Genomic DNA, 21,401 nt, shown 5'->3' with positions numbered 1-21,401 from the left:
TGCTATTACAGTATTACATTCAGCAGAGCGTATGTATGCAGGAACATATTTAAACACATGCTTTCCGTTGGCTGCAGTGCACTTTCTTTTAGAAGCCAGACAGATCACCAGGGATGCCTGTTTGCTGTTCACAGCCTCTCTGCCTGAATCATTTGTTAGGGACGCTACTCCTGACAGGCTATACCCAGCAAGCGCGTTACATGGTGCCAAAAACATTAGTCACAAAGATTTTACTGTGCCATACAGAGATAAGCCAATAATAAAATAACATTTTGCATTCTTTTTTAAAAAAAATTGGATCAAGCGATCACAAAACCTTTAGAACAGCATAAGGAAACCAGCTTTGCCTGATAGCGGCAACAATCCAAGCATTCTATAATAAAGAGCAGTGGTGGGAGGAAGAAAGGTGTCTCTTAAAGACCACCTCAGATTTTGTCAGACTTGTGTGTCCTGGCAAAGGATATTGGTTAGATCGGTGGTTCCTGAACTTTAACAGTCCACGAACCCCTTTCACTAAATTGTGAAATCTCGTGAACCCCTTCCTAAAAATGAATATTTCCAGGGATTTAAGTTTAAATTTCCTCCGCACGGCTCCTGCTGCTGGACCCCGTTGACCGCCCCGGTCAACTGAGCTCGGGCTGCAGGTCCCGCTGACCGCCAGGACTCGGGCTGCCAGCCCCAACTGCCCAGCCCTGCTCTCCCTGGGGCTCGGGCTGCCAGCCCCGCATGGAGCGCTGGGGTTTGGGCAGCCGGCTCCCCCACTGACGGGGGCAGGGCTTGGGTTGCCAGCCCAAACTGCCCAGCCCCGCTCTCCCTGGGGCTCGGGCTGCCAGCCCCGCAACCGGGTCCCACCTGCTGCCTCCAATGCCCGGGGTCCTCTGGCCGCCATGAGTGACATTTTTCTGGCGAACCCCCAGTAACGTTCTGTGAAACCCAGTTTGGGAACCTCTAGGTTAGATGGATACTGCTTGGTTGCAAACAGGTGACTGTGCAACTAGTTCTAACTTAGAATTTTCTGTTTGAAGAAATATCATTAAAATGGGTTTCTTTGGAGTTGGGGCTGTTTACATTAAGCGTGTGTTATGCTGAGTTTTTACTGCAGACACCTCCCTCACCAAAGAAAGAAGTTTTATCATTAGACCGTATCTGTTGTTTACATGACTGATTTTTTTGCTGGCCCTTTGGCGGCTGCTTGAGACAATCGCGTGTGAGTGTGTGTGTGTGTGTGTGTGTGTGTGTGTACATATTTGTTAGGGAAAGCTACAGCCCCACCCACCCAAACTGTCTCAAGCAGCCACCAAACAACCAGCAGAAAAATCAGTGTTGTAAACAAGAGATAAGGTTTTGAAGCAAAAGTCAAACAAAACTGTACTGCCAACCCTGAGAATAATTTAAGATGGTGGCTTAAAATAAGGGCTTATGATTGGTCGCCAGTGAAGGTTTAATTTTCCATCTTAAAAACTAGAGATGGGCCCAAACAAACACCCCAGATGCATGGATCTCCTGAAGTTTGAAGAACTTTTAATGCAGCTCAGTTCCATAACTAATATAAAAACCACTCTGAACTATAGAGGTATAGAAACCTGAAAAGCAACAGTGACTTTGGATCTGCTTCAGAGAAGCGGCATAGCTACAGGCTGGCTGTAGATGTGATGTTGAAGAGATCATGGGCTTTTAGAGATCACTAGAGATTAACACTTCTGAGTTAAATCATTGGATCTTCAAGGGTTTGAGGTTGCCACTGAAGTTGTAGATGGTTGTGAAGAAGAGAAAGAGGCTTTATTCCTAGGGAAGTAGTATCTAAGGAGAAGGGTCAAGGAAATACTCTAAAATTTCAAACCAAATATGTACTAATGGCATTAACTTAAAGAGGTAAGGAGGTAGAATACTCACTATACTCTACACCAGTGGTTCCCAAACTAGGGGCACCGCTTGTTCAGGGAAAGCCCCTGGTGGGCCGGGCTGGTTTGTTTACCTGCCGCGTCCGCATGTTCGGCCGATGGCGGCTCCCACTGGCTGCGGTTCGCCGTTCTCGGCTAATGGGGGCTGCGGGAAGTGGTGCAGGCCGAGGGACGTGCTGGCCGCCGCTTCCCACGGCCCCCATTGGCCTGGAGCGGCGAACCGCAGCCAGTGGGAGGTAAACAAACCAGCCCGGCCTGCCAGGGGCTTTACCTGAACAAGCAGCGCCCCTAGTTTGGGAACCACTGCTCTACACCTTTGTTCTTAATTTTCTGTCTCTCTCACAGCATTGCTGAACTTGGCATTATACAGCAGCTGCATTTTCCCCAAGAAGTGACGAAAAATATAGTTTTAACATTTCTCACTCCTGCCAGCCCTGCAGAACCTACTCACCTATGGAAGAGTCAGCTGAATTCTATTCTGCTTTGCACATCAAGACAGAGAGAAACTGAACAAACAGCATATACAATGAAAATCAAATTGGATTTGTAGGATTCTTTCCCAGTTTTAATAATCAAAAGTTGTCAGTAGCAATGTAGATAAGGACATTGGTTTAAAATATATTCATTTGAAATTGATAAGTGTCCCTTTTCTTTTCACCTGGCCAATAGTTTATAAAGTGAAATATCCTGGAGCTACTGGTCCTTTTCCCCCCCATCTCCCTCAAAGACAATCCTTTCGTTGATGTTTACTGACTCACTGATTGTTCCATCTTGCGTGACCTGTGATGGTACAACACATAATTGCATGCACTGGTGAGCTAATTCAGTGAAATGACAGTGTGGTAAGCAAAGCAGTACCTTTTATATTTTGATATGAAGGAAAGTTATATGGCCATAAAACCCTTAAAGTGACACTTTTTCCACATACGCTGTTCTCTTTCTATGAAAGTGTATGCTATTTTGTTACATGTGTGTATTCATAGAATATCAGGGTTGGAAGGGACCTCAGGAGGTCATCTAGTCCAACCCCCTGCTCAAAGCAGGACCAATCCCCAATTTTTGCCCCAGATCCCGAAATGGCCCCCTCAAGGATTGAACTCACAACCCTGGGTTTAGCAGGCCAATGCTCAAACCACTGAGCTATCCCTCCCCTCTCACTCTCACACACACCAAACTGTAATGGGTGTTCATTCCCCACCGCCCCGAAAGGGTAAAGGTGGCTCAGAAGGGGCTAATTAACCCAGGAGGCTGTACCTGGGGGGAGACTTTGGCTTGACTGACAAGCATTTATTAAGGATGGAGTCCATCCGGGCAGGAGTAGGCAGGGGTTTGTATAAAGCCAGGAAGTGAGAGCAGAAGGGGGCTGCAGTCACTCTCCGGGCCTAGTGAGGAGAGGAGGAGGAAACCTGGGGAGCAAAAGCCTTGGGATCCGGACTCTGAGGGCAGGGGCTCACACAGAGGGGTGGTGGAGAAGAAAACCTGCAGAGGGCACTGTAGGAAGATGCCCAGGGAAACTGCAGCAAGCGCTGAGATGGTGCAGACTTGGCTGCTGACTGTAGGGTCCCTGGGCTGGAAACCGGAGTAGTGGGTGGGTCTGGGTTCTCCTCCCAGCCACTGGGAAAGTGGCACAGTCATGGGAATACACCCTGGAATGGCACCTGGACAGCTGGTCTGGTGAGACTTGTTACACCAGAAGGGGAAACCAGTCTAGCGACCGGCCTGGAGGGCCAAGCCACAAAGAGGAAGCACTGCAATTCCTAGAGAACAGGCAGGACCACGGCACAAGCAACTAAAGGAAAGTGGCATCGGACCGGGCAGAGCTAGTCTCCAGATGCAGCCACAAAGGGGTGTCCCAGTGCTGAGTAAACCCCATCTCTCTCTTACACACACACTTCTTTAGAATGTGCTTTTCCTAATCTGCTCATTGTTTGTGTCTGGGTCAGTTTGATAAATTGTTTCTATAACTTCAATCATATCACTACAAACTTGGGACGTTAGTCCACACACACACACCCTCTCATCATACAAACAAATATCATCATATCCAGTATGTAATGTGTACTTAGATGAGAGGGAGATCAGACATCTGTTCAACACACTTTGGAGTTGAACTGTCCTAGTATGATATCCATAGCCCACAGTGGATCCATGAAGATCTTACAGTGAACATTTTGGTATTTGCAGATATGACAAGTCATTTTGATTTGAACAAAATAAAATAACCATGCTTCAAAGGATACATAAATGTGGGGATTCCTCTCGTTGCTAAATATTTTCGGATGAGCCGCTCAGTACCGTACCAGTTAAATCCCTTCGTTGCATGCCCGATACGTGGAAGATGGACGCTTGCTGGAAGAGACAGCATAAAAGCTCTTTAGGGCCTGATGCATTAAAAATAAATAAATGGATGTGCCATTTAAGCTCCACTCAATTGCAGAAGAAATGCCTGTGTCACAATGTTCTAGCTGTAGTGGGTAAATACGTCTCCCCTTCCATTTCAGAAGTCAATCACAGAAGAGATGGAAGAGACCCATTAGAACTAGATCATTCCAATCTGTGGCCCTGCAAGAATCTTTAAGTGGAATTACATGCAGAGCTCTGGGGTACATCATTCTTTCCATTTCAAAGGCACACGGATGTATGTGCCGACTCCGTGGGTGCTCCGGGGCTGGAGAACCCAGGGGAAAAATTGGTGGGTGCTCTGCAGCTCCCCACCCCAGCTCATCTCTGCTTCACTGCCGCCTCCTCCCCTGAGCACACCGCATCCCCGCTTCTCCCCCTAGCTCCCAGAACAGCTATTTTGTGGCGGCAAGCACTGGGAGGGAGAGAGGGGGGAGGAGGGGGAATGCAGCACGCTCCGGGAAGAGGCAGGGCTGGGGCAGGGATTTGGGGAAGGAGTCCAATTGGGGCAGGGAGGGGGCAGAGACTTTGGGGAAGGGGTTGGAATGGGGGCGGGATAGGGCAGGGGTGGAGTCAGGGCAGGGCTGGGGGTGAGCACCCACTGGCGCCTGGAAAGGTTGGCGCCTATGCACACAGATGGACAGATGCACACTTACCATTCCTTTTCTTGGCTGCTACAGAAATCTTCTTCAAGCCCTCCTCCAAAGCGGACAGCTTAATGCCAGACAAGTTGTTGGACTGATCCCGGTGCTGTGCTACAATCAGGGCCAACTAGGAAGAAAAACATGGGATGTATGTACACTGGCAGTCGCAGCGATGGCTGCTAGAAAACAACATTAAACACACACTTTATAGGCTGGAAAAAAAGCTGTCCCTTGTCTGGTCTTTGTTAACACTTATTTCAAGCCTGTCCTGCGCTATATTAGGGTCACTGTTATTTTGTGTAACATGTAACATTCACTTCCTGTTGTTTCAAAAATACTTTAGTAGAGAGAACATAAAAAGGGGCTTCTTATAGTTACCAAGTCGTGGCCTTTATTTCTGGATTCTTTATCGTCAATGGGGAATAAGAGGGTTCTTCCCAATGCCACGTCTGTCCGAAAACAAAAAATGTAAGAAAACATTCAATCCCACGAAGAACAAAGGTAAGTCAATGCAATGCTGGCTGTTATAGGCTTCTACACCATCCTTTCTAGTTCTCCTTGACACTGTGCACCACACAGACATTTTCTTCAGAGGGGGGAGGTGAGAAGACGGAGAAAGAAAATGATCAAAAGACATGAGGGGAGAGAGAGAGAGAGACTGAGAGAATAAAATTCCAGTCTACAGTAAGGTCTAATCTGTTCTTCACTAGCTCCTTAATGGTTTAAGATCACTCGTACGTATGTGCACATAGGAGAACAAGGGGTACTGGAGAGAGCCCATGGCCTGGCTAGACACATATTGAAGTTGCTCCAACCCACCTCCTCCTCTTAAAATCATTTTGACATTTGAACTGCAGGTTTAGAACACTGCCTTGTAGAGAGAAGAAATACCATGACTAAAGAACAAGATCTTTTTCCCCAAGAAAAGATCAAAACAACTGAGTTCTATGAAGAATCTTCTCACTCCAGAGCAGAGGTCAGGGTCAAAATGTCTTCCTGTATTGTCACTTCCAACACCACACGTAGGAAGTACCAGACTAAAAGGAGAGATCATCAGCGTCAAGCACTAAGATTATATTTTTCTCTTTTACCTTTCATCCTTCCTGCCAGCTCGTATATTTTCCTGGGCTGATCAGAACGAACCTCCAGAGCTGTAAATAATCCTCCCCTTCCCCACCGGCCGGAATCATCTAAAACAAAATTAGAAGTTAGATTTTTTTTTTAAATTGAGATCCGTGTCCAAAGAGATGAGCTGCCAAGAATATCTGTGCCAATAATGCCTTCTGCAGGGAACAGACATGTTCTCACTGCACATCATAGGACTTATTAGAAACAGATATGGAAGATGAGATGACACAAAATCCCTCAATAATGCAGCTCCCTCATTCTGTGCCGGAAACAGATCACATGATCCTAAAAGAGGATCCCTGCTCAGCACTTCCGGAAAGTAAACCTCCCACACGATCCTTGCCAAGCCATCCCAAGGGAAATTCCTCCCCACCCCACAGCTTGGCTGTTCACATGCCATTAGTCATCAAATCCTATTTGCATCCTGGTAACCTGGTCCTGAAGTCATCCATTACTTCCCCTCAGATGCTTCCTGCACCTCCAGAAGGCAGAGGATTCCCTGCCTCCCCCTGTGTATTTTTACTTTTAAACAGAACATGTTGGCTGAGTTTGAAATAAATGCCACAATCTAGGCATTCAGCCATCACCTTGCGGCTTTAACACCCCACTCAGGAGAAGCTCCAACAGGGGATTTTGTCTCAGGAGGCACAATTCACTGCCCTACCCCCGAGCTACGCGTAACATAGGAGGAACGTGTCCTTCTTCCAGGTGCATGTGTCTGCCTCCCCCACCCTCCAGGGGTTGAGGTTAAATGCTCACCATAGAATTCAAATAGGAGGCAGGACGGAATCCAGGGACTGCAACTGTTCCTAGCACTAGGCTCCATCCCTCCCCTCCATGCAAGGGCCCAGTGTGGGCTGGCCCATAGCTTTTCCGAGTACAGAGGAGAATGAGAAAAATAACTTTGCTCTGAGAGAGAGATAAGTTCAGAGGAGCTGACTGCAAACCACACAGGCAGGGGAATCCTTGTCTAGCCGCTACTGTCCTCTCCAGCAGGACATCGTGTCGGAGACATTGCCTTAGCCTAACCATTGGCTGTTCAGACTCTGGCGGCGTGACGCTGGCAGACCGGGAAAGCTGGAGCCCTGTACAAGTTAATTCCTTCATGGGCATCCCATGCAGCAGAGTGTTGTGGCAGCTTTGTCCCTAGGCATACAGCACAACATACAGCGTAGTGCCAGGCAGTCTTTCTAGGACCATCATCTCTGTGTTTTCACTTCCCAAAGGGCCTCAGCTCTTTCTGCACAAAGCAACATTGAAGCCCAGACACTAAATGCCCAGAGTTCAGCTAAAACACACTCGCCCCATGGCTGCACTCTGCCAATGCCCTTGCCCAGCTAGACTAAGCAGATGCCCACCTTCTGCTGTCTACGGTGCAAACCAGACACTACTTTCTGCTGCTGGCCCACAGGGCCTGCCCCACCACTACTGGGCCATCTGGGTGGGCTTACACACATCTTCGTCCACAGGCAATGGACCTTATTAGTGTTAACACGCCCTGCAGAAATTCCGCACTTCAGCACAGATTTAGGGTGGGATTTCAATGTGTTCTGCAAAATGTCACCTTTTGGTGAAGTTATATTTCCAGCCCATCTGGATGGGAAGTAAACCTTCTGAATGGGACGCAAGGCCGAACGGCCCCACTGAGTCTGCAGACGCACAGGGCCCGGGTCTGCCCACTTACTGGGCCCACTGGGATGGAGGGAGGTCACACTTCACCTTCTGAAGCGAGGGGCTGCATGCTAGGGAGCGTGCTACCCGCACTCCTTCCTTGCGGCAGTCTAACTGCACCTGCACCAGGCCAGTGCCACTCCGCTGTTCCTTCTGCTCAGCCGTCGGGCTACAAGGCACAGTTCAGCCCTATCCCCAGGAAGGCTTTTTGCTCTTGCCAGTCCTACCTATGCAATGGACGACGATCGCATCCTCCTCTTCGGCTCTGGGGTGGGTAACGTCACCCATCACATACTTGATGGAGTTCAGCTCTGGGTCCATGTCATCTAACTCCACAACCAGCCCGTCCTCCCCCTCCTCAAAGGCATCCTCTGAGTCGCTCTCCTCTGAGGGCAGACAGGGGGATCTGTAGTGATTTGCGTCCCACCAGGCCATCCTGAAACAAACAAGGCAAAAGAAGAACAGGCCAATGAAAACTGGGAAGCCAAACTGCTGCATTAAATCATCATCATGAATTGTGGGAGATGGGGTCGCGAGAGACAATGCCCCCCCCCCAAGTTCGGAAACCAGACTGTCACAGGATGGCTGGGCCCTGGGACTGAGGTAGGTCCAGCCCCCCTGTGCCAGAGCAGGCGCTCCCAGCTGGGCCAATGAAGGGTCTGTGGGTGCACCTGGGGCTAAAACGGGTCAGAGGGCGTTCCAATGAGAGAGATCTGGCTCAGGCAGGGCTAGGAAGCAGCAGCAGCAGGGCTGCCAGAGTCCCCTGGAAGGGGAGGCAGCTAGAAGCAGCCTGAGATGTAAAGAGGAGCTGGTTTTGTTTAAATTTGGACAGTAAACCTGCCTCAGAGAGACTGTGGGTCTGGCAGTGGGTACTTTAGAGGCTGGGGAGAAGCCCTGCCTTATTTCATGTAGGCACTTTGGTCAGCTGCTGATACAAGAGGAGAGTAAGGAATATCATTGGTGCAAAAGGAAACGACAAAGGACAAGCCTCTGTCATTGACTTGCCCCACCTCGTAGGTGCGACCCAGAATTAATGGAGCCAGATTATGTGGCATCCTGCTTTGCCTGAGGCTCTGCTCTCCCAAGCTGGTGCATGGAGGATGACAGCAGCGGCTAGAGTTCCCGTTCCAGTTTCAGCCGGCAGCCAGATGAGAGAAGCAGCAGAAGGTGCAACTGGAGCTACGGAAGTGACTAACCAGGCTCGAGGAGCAGCAGCAACTCTCCTAGAGATTCCGCAGAGAGAAGGGATGGTGGGCGCAGGTACAAAGCAGGAAAGAGGGGTTCGAGATCCGTGAGGGCCAACAGAGGGAATGTTCTGCCTATGGGCAAATGCGGCTTATAAAAAGCGACTGTCCTTATGTGAACTGTGCTTTTAAGACTGGCTCAGCTGCGCAGAGCACAGAACAAACCCAGGAGACTCTGGGTGGAATCCTGCCTTGTTACTGTGGCTCAAAAAGGGGCCAGGACAGGAGGCTTTCCAGGGGTTGTGTGTTTTTGTTGTGGGGGGCTGAGACATATTATAAGGCACTGCCCCACTAAAAAAGGAAACTGTGAGAAACCTGGATGCCAAAGACTTGGGTGCCGGTGTAATCACTGGGAGGTTTAGATCGGGAGGGGTAGGAGGCAGCCAGACTGTCTCAGGTGTGGGGAAATGGGACACATATCTGGCACCCACTGGGAAGGGTGAACTTGGGAGGAATAGTGTCTGTGAGAGGGGAAGAGCTCTGCAGGGGGAGGGAAATAATTCCCCAGGCAGAGGCGGGTACCGGGAAGCAGAAGCTCACAGTAGAGACAAAACACTGTATCAGGGAGCTAGACAGGGCCTCAGAGAAGAAGTGAGAGAAGGGCACAGGCACGGAGGCTGCAGGAAGAAAATGGAGTCACAACTTACAGCTACTAAAGCCACAGTTACAGAAACTAAGAGAAGAGAATGTGAGAGGCCCGCTCTCCTTGGCAGAAAAGCGCTTGGTGGAGCTTGCTGCCTTAGAAGAGGGCCGACAGCAAGCCCAGAGACAGACGGAGCTGCTGAAAGACCAACAAGAGCTGGAGTGCCAGACTGAGCTCCTGCAGGAGGAGCAAGTGGGATTTGAAACATAAATCCAGGCATGCAAAAGGAACTCCAAGAGAGAGCTGAGTTAAAGTCACTCAGCGTGCCTGGTGAAGATGTAAATTGTACGGCTGGTGTTAAAGACTGTGGGGACTTGGGGAATACTGATGTGTATGAATCTGTATGGAAATGTTTGTATTTTGTTTTAGGGGTGAGAGCCATCCAGATGGGGCCTCACAGGCTGGTGTGCGGGGTCGGGGCGGGGAGCGTGCCTGTGAAAGAGGCAGTTGTTTTCTGAAAAGTGGGGGAGGTGCATCACAGGGTGACTAAAATAGGTCCAACTCCCCTGTGCCAGAGCAGGTGCTCCCAGCTGGGCCAATGAAGAGTCTATGGCTGCACCCGGGGCTACACAGGGTTGGGGGAGTCCCAGTGAGAGAGGACTCAGCAGCTGCTGGAAGCAGCAGGACTGCCTGAATCCCCCAGGAGGGGAGGCAGTGAGAAGCCTGAGTTGCAAAGGGTGACGGGAGGAACTTGTTTTGTATATGTTTGGACAATAAAACTGCCTCGGAGAGGCTGTGGCTGTCACAGTAGATCCTTTAGAAGCTGGGGAGAAGCCCTACCTTGTTTCAAATACTATTACGACAGGTGGGTTTGCGGGATTAAGAAGGGGAAAGTTGCTTTGCGATAACCATTTATAGAAACATGAAGGATGTGACCACAGAGGCGGGGGAGGAGTTGCCCAGGATGGCACAAAGGGGTACAACTAGAACTAATGAGATAAAATTTGGACATAGGCTCAACCAGAAAGTTCAAATCCAAATTACATTGTACAGGTAAAGGGCCAAGTGTCAAATCTGGATCTGAATGTGAGCTGCCCAAAGTCTGAGCAGGGTCAGCGATGGGGTTCTTGTTCATAGAAATGGAGGGCTGGGAGGGACTTTGAGGGGTCATCTACTCCATCCCCCTGTGCTGAGGCAGGACCAAGTAAACCTAGACCGTCCCTGCAGGTGTCTGTCCAAAATATTCTTAAAAACCTCCAGTGATAGGAATTCCACAACCTCTCTCTGAAGCCTGTTCCAGAGCTAACTATCCTTACAAAGTTTTTCCTAATATCTAACCTAAATCTCTCTTTCTGTAGATTAAGCCCATTACTTCTTGTTCTACCTTCACTGGATATGGAGAACAGCTGATCACCATCCTCTTAATAAAAACCCTTAACATATGTGAAGACTTATCAGGTGCCTCCTCTGTCTTCTATTCTCAAGACTAAACAGATCCTCTTTTTAAAACCTTTCCTCATAGGTCAGGTTTTCCTAAACATTTTATCGTTTTTATTACTCTCCTCTGGACTCTCTCCAAATCTATCCACATCAATCCTAAAGTGTGGCACCCAGAACTGGACACGGTGCTCCGGCTGAGGCCTCACCAGTGCTGAGTAGAGTCGGACAATTACCTTCCGTGTCTGATATACAATACTCCTGTTAATACACCCCACAATATTAGCCTTTTTTGCAACTGCATATGAATTGACTCGTATTCAATTTGTGATCCACTAGATCCTCCAGATGCTTTTCAGCAGTACCACCACCTAGCCAGTTATTTCCCATTTTGTAGTTGTGCATTTGATTTTTCTTCTTCCTAAGTGTAGTACTTTACATTTGTCTTTACTGAATTTTATCCTGTTGATTTCAAACCAGTTCTTCAATTTGTCAAGGTCATTTCGAATTCTAATCCTGTCCTCCAAAATGCTTGCAAACCCTCCCAGCTTGGGGTCATCTTCAAATTTTATAAGCCTACTCTCCACTCCATTATCCAAGTCATTAATGTTCGGGACTCAGAATAGACTCATGTGGGACCCCACTAAATACACCCTCCAAGTTTGACAGCAAGCCATAGATACCTATTGTTTGAGTACGGTCTTTCAATCAGTCCTGAACGCACCTTTTAGTAATTTCATCTACACCAGGGGTCTCAAACTCCCAGCCCATGGGCCATCTGCGGCCTGCGAACCTCCCCATTGTGGCCCATGGGGCTTCAGCAGTTTTGGAGCCGGGTCTCTCCCTTGGCCCCACCTGGCGCCACCGGACGCTCCCCCCAGCAAGCAATTTACAATGGCCTGGGGCCCCGGCAGCGCAGTGGAGCTGAGCAGCGCCTGCCTGCTCGCTCCACGTGTCTGCCGGCTCCTCCTTGCGGCCCCAAGAGGGGCGGGGCTGTGCCTCCGCATGCTGCCCCCGCCCCGAGTGCCTCTGCGGCCAATGGGAAGCTGCGGGGGCGGTGCCTGGGGGCATAGCACACGGAGGCCCCCCGGCTTGGCCCGGCCCGCCTTGGAGCCCCAGGTAAGTGCTGCTCCCCTGACCCCCTCCCAGAGCCTGCATCCCCACCCTCTCCCCACATACCACCTCCAGCCCCAAACTCCCTCCCAGAGCCTGCACCCCAATCCCCTACCCCAGACTTCCTTCCCCACCCAAACTCCCTCCCAGAGTCTTAGGCAGGTGGGGGCGGGGTTTTGGGGGGGTGGGTTCTGGGCGGTATGAGTGACATTATTGGCCCGCTAGGAGGATTTGAGGACTGGCACTGGCCCTAAGGTAAATTGAATTAGAGACCCCTGATCTAGACAAAATTTCCCTAGTTTGCTTATGAGAATGTTGTGTGGGACTGTATCAAACACCTTATCATAATCTAGACAAATCGCATCTACAGATTTCCCCCATCCATTAGGCCAGTATCCCTCTCAAAGAAGGAAATAAGATTGGTTTGGAATGATTTGTTTTGGACAAATCCATGCTGGTTATTCCTTATAACCCTATTATCCTCTAAGAGTTTACAATTGATTTGTTTAATAATTCATTTAGATATCCTTCCAGGTACTGAAGTTAGGCTGAGTGGTCTGTAATTCCCCAAGACCACTTTGTTTCCCAATAAACAAAGGTACTATGTTTGCTCTTCCCCAGTCCTCTGGGACCCCACCTGCCATCCATGACTTCTCAAAGATAGTTGCTAATCATCCCAATATTGCTTCAGCTAGTTCCTCAAACACCCTAAGATGAATTTCATCAGGCACTACCAACTTGATTACATCTAACTTATTTAAATATTCTTTAGCCTATTCGTCCCCTATTTTGGCTTGCAATCCTTCTCCCCTGTTGTTAATATTAATTGTGTTAAGTATCTGGGCATAATTTACCTTTTGAGTGAAGACTGAAGCAAAACAGGCATTAAACAACTCAACCTTCTTGATGTCATCAGTTATTAGCTCTCCTTCCCCATCAAGTAGAGGACCTACACTTTCCTTCATCTTTCTCTTGCTCCCAATGTAGTTATAGAACCTCTTGTTATTACCTCTTATGTCCCTTGCTAAGTGTAACTCATTTTGTACCTTAGTCTTTCTGATTTTGTCCCCATATGCTTGTGCTATTCTTTTGTACAAATCCTTAGCAAACATGTTTCCACCTTGTGTAGTATTCAGGCCCACCTCTATGAAAGTTAGCAAAAATTGATGCTACCGCTGTGTCAAAAGCCATTTCTACATCAACACCTCTACATCCTGCAATTTCAGCACACACTTGAAAAACCAATGTCCAGCTGTGATTCCTTTTAGACATGACCTGCAGCCAACGTCTCCTCCTCACCCCTTCCCATGTCCCAAATGCCCCGTTATTGCAAGAGTAATCAGAATTTGCAGCTTCCTGACTTGTTTTTATCAGTCTGACATAGCCAGTTTCTCTGCTAACTGTAATAGACACCACACTGCTTAGTAGCAGATAAAGCACAATCCTACTTTTTCTTGTGTTCAGCTTCTGCTTTCTTCTGTTTCTTTTCTTCCATGAGCCGTGCTCTCTTTGCTGCTGCCTCCTGTCGTTTCCTCCTTCTGGCCTCCAGCTCTTCTGGGCTCAGTGCATGCTTCCTCCTTGTAGGCACCTCCTGAAGACCAGTGACAAGTACCTGGAAAAGGAAGGGGACTTGCAGGTAAACAGACATTTCTCATCTCAAATTCCTATCAGATCCCATCTTATCCAATGTCCCGTATCTGTTCCCTACAGTCTATTCCTCCAGAGCTTTGTCTGAATTGAATCACACTCCTCAACTCATTTCAAGGAGGTCACCAAACCATCAGCTAACGACAGTGACCTGTACTGCAATGACCTGCATTTGAACCTCTTAATGCTCATCTCTGATCCGTTCCCAATCCCCCTGATTCATCCAGTCCTCAGATTCTACTAATTTAATTAATTTCAAGATATTTGTAATTGAGTCTTTAAATATTTCCTCCACAAGATGGAGATTAAAATCTGCCTCATGTTCAATGACTCACTGACTGCATCATATGAGTCATTTCTTTCATTTTACATTTGCTTTATTTCGGAGGGCTCTTCCTTCTTGATTGGTCTCTTCAAGGACTTTCTGAAGATCCAAAAGCTGGTCAAATGCTCTTCTGTCTTCTCTGCTCAGGTCTTTCGAATAATCTTTGCCTTCATATACGTACATATGATCTTAAAAAAAAATTAAAATGTATAAAGGTCTTCCAATGGGCCAGTGGTATCTGCTAAAATTACAATAAGTAACAAGTAATAATTAAAGTTACAGTAAGTAAGTAATTTGAACTCACACCCTCTTTGTGACACCATTGCCCGTTCTAACAGGGATAACTGTTGGGATAGTTTTGTGAGGAAAAACATAAGCATCTCATTGAGACAACTAAACCAAATTTCTGTCAAGGCATTAATCCTCAGCGAGGATTACACGCATGGTGAGTTTGAAGTGGAATTTGTTTGGCACTATCCAATACAGATGGAATCCTGGCTCCTTGAAGATCAGAAATTTCTTCAACAGCTACCACACATTGGGATCTGAGAAACCACAGTTCTTCTCTGAGTCTACAATAGGAAATACCACTGCATGGTAACTGTTGGCAAATGGTAACTTATTACCAGTAGCCACTGGATGGGACTGAAGGCCCATTTTATAGGATCCCATTTCTGTAATATTATGGAAGCCCCAGTCACAATTCCATAGTTAAGGATGAGTTCCATTTTGCACTTAAAGCAGAGATTATGGATCGGAATACAGTGCATAGAGTGACACTACAAGTGGAAAATATGTGAAAAAAGGATCTTTAAAAATCAGTTTAATCCAGTCTGGGACTGCACACACTAACGTGCCTTAATCCTAATCATATGGTTATTGCATGCTGTCACCACAGGACAGAGTTAAGGGTTACTTGGGTGCCCTAACTCTGCATTTCTTTCCCTAATGCTTGGATTTTTTAAAGTGAAATTCCAGGGTTCGTAACACTTGTTTTGGGGAAAATTACAACATCCCTATGATGTTTTTTACCCTTAAGTTACTGATTTGTAACTCCATCTTAAGATGGATCTTTCTCTGTGAATAAAGTCAATTATAATACAATACTTGAACCTTCCCTAGAGTCTTACATCCAAGCATATCAAAGCATTTCACAGACATTAAGGAATTTAGCCTCGCAACGCCCTGAAAGGCAAATCAGTTATTATTATCCCCATTTTACAGATGGGGAAATTGAGGCACAAAAGTAGGAAGGGAGTGTTCAACAGTTACAAATCAAGTCTGTGGCAGAGCCAGGAATAAAACTCATGTCTCCTGATTTCAAGTCCCCTACTCTAACCACAAACCCATCTTTCTTCCTTCCAAAGTTACTTGAAAAACACAGTATAACCCCTTGAAATTTCCTCTAATAGCATCCAGACTTGAGTGTGTTTTGTGTGCATTTAGGATCCTCGAACTTACTTTCTGTATCTTGCTCTCCGCTTTCTTCTTCACTTGGTAGCACATCATCATTTACCCACATTCCTTCTTTTGTCTCTCCAAGGATATTTTCCAGCTCCACATCCTGGATGATGCTCCCCTCTGATGAGAGCAGCTTATCCAAACCAAACTTCAGGATTTCACTCAGCTTTAACGAACAAAAGGATGAAGTTTAACGTCACCATCATATTTCATGCTACTCCTAGCCCACTGTGCCTCTAGGTTGAAAAGAAAGTAGTTTGTGGAGATGGAAATCAGACACTTAATGTCACCCCACAAAACACTCATGCTTTGTCAGCTGTTATTTTCACTCTGCCCTCACCAGTTATGCACCACCTAACTAGATCCAAGTAACAAATCATGCTCAGCAATATCCATCTTGACAGACATGGGTCACTAGTAGCTGCATAGACAGCTACTCAGATTACATGCAGACTCAGGCAGACAGCTCTGCATTGGGTCACATTCAAGAGGTTTCCTTCACAATCAGAAAGGCCAGAAACTTTTGTTTCTTTTTACAAGAATGCTTAAATGTCTGCAGAAATTAGTGGGGTGAAAAGTGCCAGCATGGCATATCACCACGCACGGGCTCAGTCCAATTTCTCAAACTGGAAGCCATCATTGCTCAGACAAATTTGCGGGAAAGAGGGAAGGAGAGGGGCTGTGCCATAGCTTTTCACTGTTTCACTTTACATGGAGTTCACGTCCCCCTACATTTCACTTAGTATGGAGTTTGACAAGATGATCTGGTTGTTCCTTCTGGCCTTATACTCTAACAAATTCAGGGTCCAATTTCATGGTCATAGGATTTTAAAAATTGTAAATTTCATGATTTCAGCTATTTCAATCTGAAATTTCACTGTGTTGTAACTGTAAGGGTCCTGACTCAAAAAGGAGTTTGGGGGGGGGCGTGGTCACAAGGATATTGTAGGAGGGTTTGCGGTACGGCTACCCTTACTTCTGCGCTGCTGCTGGGCAGCTCTCTGGCCGCCCGGCAGCTCTCTGGCCGCCCGGCTCTGAAGGCAGCGCCAAAGTAAGGGTGGCAATACTGCGATCCCCCCTAAAATAACTTTGCAACCCCCCTGCAACTCCCTTTTGGATCAGGACCCCCAATTTGAGAAATGCTGGTCTCCCTCATGAAACCTGGATAGTATAGGGTAAAAGCACACAAAAGACCAGATTTCACGGTCTGTGATGCATTTTTCATGGCCATGAATTTGGTAGGGCCCTAGGGCTCTTAAGTCCCAAAATCTCAAAGCAAAACTCAGCTTTCAGTTCCTAATCACAAATCCTCCCACCCCAGGATTCCAATTCGCCTAGAGCTCAGTGTAAATTTTGTCTGAAAGTTTTGCAAGCCTAGGACAAGTTGCGGGTTAGTAACAAAAAGCTACCATAGTGCTGAAGGTATAGTTCTGTTTGTGTGGGAGAAGGAGGCAAAACAAATGAACTCCTAGAAGCAACGATGCAATTTTCATATAAATATCTATTATAGTCAAAAACAAGGAAAGAAAACCCCTCTGGAAAACATGCCCTAGTTAGACAGTGGTTGAGCCTAAAAATTAGCATCTGATTGTCCCCAAATTTCAGTGGTGTTTGGATCTGGGATTTTGGCTTGCTCCATAAAAGAGATGCATTCAGATGCCATGTTCTTCTCCAATCCTCCCCAAAGACAATGGTGTTTGGATCAGGCCCATCTTGAACACACACCCAGAATGGGGCCCTCTTACTTTTCTCAGGGATGATGCTGTCGAAGTCATGCTCAGCGATCATCTTACCTGCATGTCTGCTGCTTCCTGGCACTTGGGTACTCCGAGAGCAAACTGCCCCCCTTCGATAACCGTGTTTGTAAATTGGAGCTTCGATGCAGCTCGGCGGTAGATTATTTCTTCTACAGTGTCCCGTCCAATCAAGCGGATAATTTTTACAGGCCTTGCAAAATTGAAGAGAGTCAGTTTAATCATTTATATTGCATTAGAACAGTTTCCTTGAATCTGGGACCAAACCTGGCAGTCAGCCCTGACCCAGCGAGGTGCCCAGTTAGCTAAGAAAAAGCACGTGTAGAGCTGCAGAAGGAGATGCTGACCTGACCACCATGGTCAAAAGGAGGAGGGGACACTGCAGAGAGCAGCCAACCTCCCATTCTATCCCCCCTCCATAACTGCAGAGTTCCAGATTCTGGAGACTTGGGGAGGCCAGGACTGCATGGGATCAAAGAAGGGAAGAGGTGGAACTATGCTGAGGACCCATGGCTCCTCTTTCTCTCCCCCCGCCCCCAATTATCCAAACCGCTCTGCTTAGGTCTCCTCTGCTGTCAGAACTTGCGGGTGGGAGGGAAGCATTAGTGTGGCATTTAGTGAGAGGGTGAGCAATCAGATGCAAAATGCACCACAAGAAACAGTTCTGTTCCTATTTCTCACTTGTTCTGGCCAATCCTGTGAGCTCTCGCTGTGGCTTGCAAGTCATTTTGTGGGTTAAAATCGCTATCAACAAAAATAACTGTATCTGCTGCTGTTAGATTCATGCCGACTCCACCTAAAAAAAAGTTTTAAACAAAGGGGATGGTCAGTAACACACATTAGCAACATGAAATAAAGGGAGAAACGGTGTTTAGACTACAAAAGGGTGGATCAGTTCAGATAAAATAAAAATAAACCCAACCTTGCTCCATCCCTCAAACCAACACTGAATCATTTATGAGGCTCAGAAAAGTTTGGTTAACCTTCTGAATTTCATTTTCTTGCACTTCTATGCTTCCAGCTTTCCACCAGGCCTCATAACAGACGTGTTATCTAATGCACTAAAAAGCAATCAGGTGTAATCAATCTAAAGGGGATTATTTGTTGAGGCTGCTGGACACAGATGGTGCTCTCTAGCTGGCAGACCAACCAACACAGCTGGGCTGCCTAGTGTCAACACAAAGGATCTCCCTAAGTCCTGGCGGAGACCAGCGACTCTGTCACAGAAACTGGAAACGTCAAGTACAATAATACAAGCCTGAGGATGGTGGACAGTCTGGGTTCTTAGCCAAACTAAAACGTTGGAGATTTGCCCGTCACTGCTTTCTGAAGTGCTAGCTCTCATGGGCTGAAAAGACAAGTTAAACTGGAATATAGGTTTGAGATATATACTGCCACTAAAGAGGAGGTACATGCTGAGGAGCATTTGCCTCTATCCAGGAGACGCACCTTCCTTCCTAGCAGGGTCAGTGCAACCACTAGGCGAACTAGGCAGTCGTCTCGGGCGCCAAGTGGTTGGGGGAGGCGGTGGAGTGGAGGTAAGCTGGGACAGGGGGGTGCAGGAAGGGCCGCCTGCAGCAAGTAACGGGGTGGGGGCGGCGCACAGGGGAACCGCTCCCCGCCCCAGCTCACCTCTGCTCCTCCTCCTCCCCTGAGCACCGCCCCGCTCTGCTTCTCTCCCTCCCAGGCTTGCGTGCCAAACAGCTGATTGGCACCACAAGCCTGGGAGGCGGGAGAAGCGGCGGCATGCTCAGGGAGGAGGCGGAGCAGAGGTGAGCTGGGGTGGGGAGCTGCCGCGGAAGGGGCTCCCTGGGCCTGGGGAGGGAGGGGGCGGCGGGGAGCTGCTGCAGGGGGGACTCCCCGGGCCAAGGGGGCGGCGGGAAGCTGCCGCAAGGAGGGCTGCCAGGGCTGAGCAAGTCGTGCAATGGGCTGCGCTGTAAACTGCATGTTGGCCTCAGGATCCTGAACTTGGGTCTCAGCCTGAGCATAGAAGACACATTCAAACACATCATCTGAAACTATAATTAAAAAAAATCTCCACACAGATTCTATCACGGACTAAATGGTTTTTAACTGATGCTATTTAAAAGCCTTATGAAATCTTATTTGAATATTAAACCTGGGGTTCTCTAAAGAATTCAGACCTTCCCGAAGTCCGGTCAATCCCTGAAGACAGCAAAAGGCCAGGAGATTGTGGAAGGGGTTGATTATAGTTCCAGTTTTGTCTCTCCCACAGTTGCCTTACCTGCCCTGGTGCTCAGCAGGAAAATAAAGATGGGCTGCTGACCAAAATTCTTAATGGCAAGGTGCCTCTCTTCCCCTCGGACAGACCCATCCAGCCGCTCATAGCTGTAACCTTTCCAAAGGGACAGAACAGCATCTGGTCAAGAAACCACTATTCTGACCCTATCCCCCTCCAGGCTGGTTTCTCCTTTCCCAGCCCTCCTGGTCTGCTCCCTGCTCTACAAGCTGCTTTCCCTGTTATTAGTCTTCCTCCACCAACACCCCACACCTCAGATTCTCCATGCTCTCCCCATTCTCCCCAGATTTCCTCTGGCTTTCTTTCCTTCATCTACCTTCTCCTATTTTCGCTCCTTGCTAGTCTACTCTCGGGGGGCAGGGGGGTTAGTAGCTTTGTTGCTCCCTCATGCTCCACCAGCACTACAGAAATGAAGGGCCAGATTCTGTCCCTGTTGATGTAAATCCAATTAATTAGACTGACTGCAATGGAGTTACTCCATACTCACTGAGTGCAGGGGCCACCAGAACTGAATGTGCAGCAGAAACTCTTGTGTTTTAGTTTGCTGCTTGGAAGCAGAGTAGAAAAATTCCGAGCCAAAGCAGAAGAGCGCTGGTACAATGGCCTGTTTTAGATCAGGCCACTTTGGCAACTGGCCCCGCATTATCGGCCAAAGCATACAGTCCTTTCTCACTGACTTCGATGCCAGCTTTTCTGAGTCAGGACTACAGGATTTGGCCTCATGTTCAGCTTTAGACTACGTTATTAGTTGTCTATGGCAAGAAACGCTAAATAAAAGCCTCTCTCATGAGAAAGAGTTGGCATAAAGCAGGGGTAGGCAACCTATGGCAGGCGTGCCAAAGGCGGCACGTAAGCGGACTTTCAGTGGCAATCGCACTGCCTGGGTCCTGGCCACAGGTCCAGGGGCTCTGCATTTTAATTTCATTTTAAATGAAGCTTCTTAAACATTTTAAAAACCTCATTTACTTTACAGACAACAATAGTTTAGTTATAGACTTATAGAAAGAGACCTTCTAAAAATGTTAAAATGTATTACTGGCATGGAAAACCTTACATTAGAGTGAATAAACGAAGAGTCGGCACACCGCTTCTGAAAAGCTGCCGACCCCTGGCACAAAGCCTCATGGATTGAAATGAAAGAAAATATCTCATGTCTCAAGAACACATCTGGTAACATTGCCAGAAATGATGGGATCCTGCTTACCCTTGCACTTACACGATATTCAAGGGGACATATTGCTAACAACGGTTTTCAGCAATAAGTTCATTTCCTGGTATAGGCTACATGACCTGCTTTTTATTGAATTCACAGTGGTGTAAATCAGGAATACATCTACTGATTTCACTGGAGTTTGGATTTATAGCTCTGCAGCTAAGATCAGAACATATGCGAGAGTCCTGAAGCACAGGGCTCTTTGGAGCCAGCACCATTACAGGATGACTTTTGCATCACGGCACAGTGTAAAGCAAATAGCATTGTATCACCATGAAATGTCAGGGTGCTATAAACCAAGTTCAGGCCTTTGGGTAATTAGCTGTAACTCCACTGAAATTAACAGTGTTGCACTCACTGACACAAGGACTGAATATATCCTATGAACACTAAACCTGCATTCATTCAGTTTAAGGTATCAGAAAGCAGAATCTTACCCTAATCATATAGCAAAGAGGATGGGGGAGTGAGGGAGAGGGTTTGGCCTTCGCTTGTCTTTCATTCAAGGATTTCAAAGCTCTCTGACCTCATTGAACCTCATAACATCTTTATTATCCTATTTTCACAGATGGCAATAGCATAGGTGCCAACTTCTCCTGGTGCCGGTGGGTACTCAACCC

General features: G+C 47.5%; 1 protein-coding gene across 4 annotated transcripts in view; it reads right to left on the bottom strand.

Moving 5' to 3' along the window:
* Nucleotides 1–211: 211 nt before the first annotated feature.
* Nucleotides 212–21,401, bottom strand: part of CHD1L (chromodomain helicase DNA binding protein 1 like) — a 38,866-nt gene continuing 17,676 nt past the window's right edge. For 3 of the 4 annotated variants that reach the window (XM_073309112.1, XM_073309082.1, XM_073309093.1), the window contains 12 exons: nucleotides 19,554–19,664; nucleotides 17,990–18,104; nucleotides 17,348–17,501; nucleotides 15,555–15,720; nucleotides 14,139–14,281; nucleotides 13,570–13,733; nucleotides 7,972–8,180; nucleotides 6,037–6,135; nucleotides 5,324–5,394; nucleotides 4,958–5,072; nucleotides 4,142–4,250; nucleotides 212–1,800 (listed from right to left, as the gene is read on the bottom strand). In XM_073309112.1, coding sequence (XP_073165213.1) covers nucleotides 1,722–1,800; nucleotides 4,142–4,250; nucleotides 4,958–5,072; nucleotides 5,324–5,394; nucleotides 6,037–6,135; nucleotides 7,972–8,180; nucleotides 13,570–13,733; nucleotides 14,139–14,281; nucleotides 15,555–15,720; nucleotides 17,348–17,501; nucleotides 17,990–18,104; nucleotides 19,554–19,664 — 1,535 coding nt within the window. In that variant the 3' untranslated portion in view covers nucleotides 212–1,721. The remainder of the gene's footprint in view (nucleotides 1,801–4,141; nucleotides 4,251–4,957; nucleotides 5,073–5,323; nucleotides 5,395–6,036; nucleotides 6,136–7,971; nucleotides 8,181–13,569; nucleotides 13,734–14,138; nucleotides 14,282–15,554; nucleotides 15,721–17,347; nucleotides 17,502–17,989; nucleotides 18,105–19,553; nucleotides 19,665–21,401) is intronic. The other variant, XM_073309102.1, reaches the window with a different exon arrangement.

Source organism: Lepidochelys kempii, chromosome 1 (genome assembly GCF_965140265.1).
Source record: "Lepidochelys kempii isolate rLepKem1 chromosome 1, rLepKem1.hap2, whole genome shotgun sequence".
In the NCBI taxonomy this organism is placed as follows: Eukaryota; Metazoa; Chordata; order Testudines; family Cheloniidae; genus Lepidochelys; species Lepidochelys kempii.
Note: the sequence above shows the minus strand (reverse complement) of the source record. Positions and strands in the feature narration are given on the sequence as shown.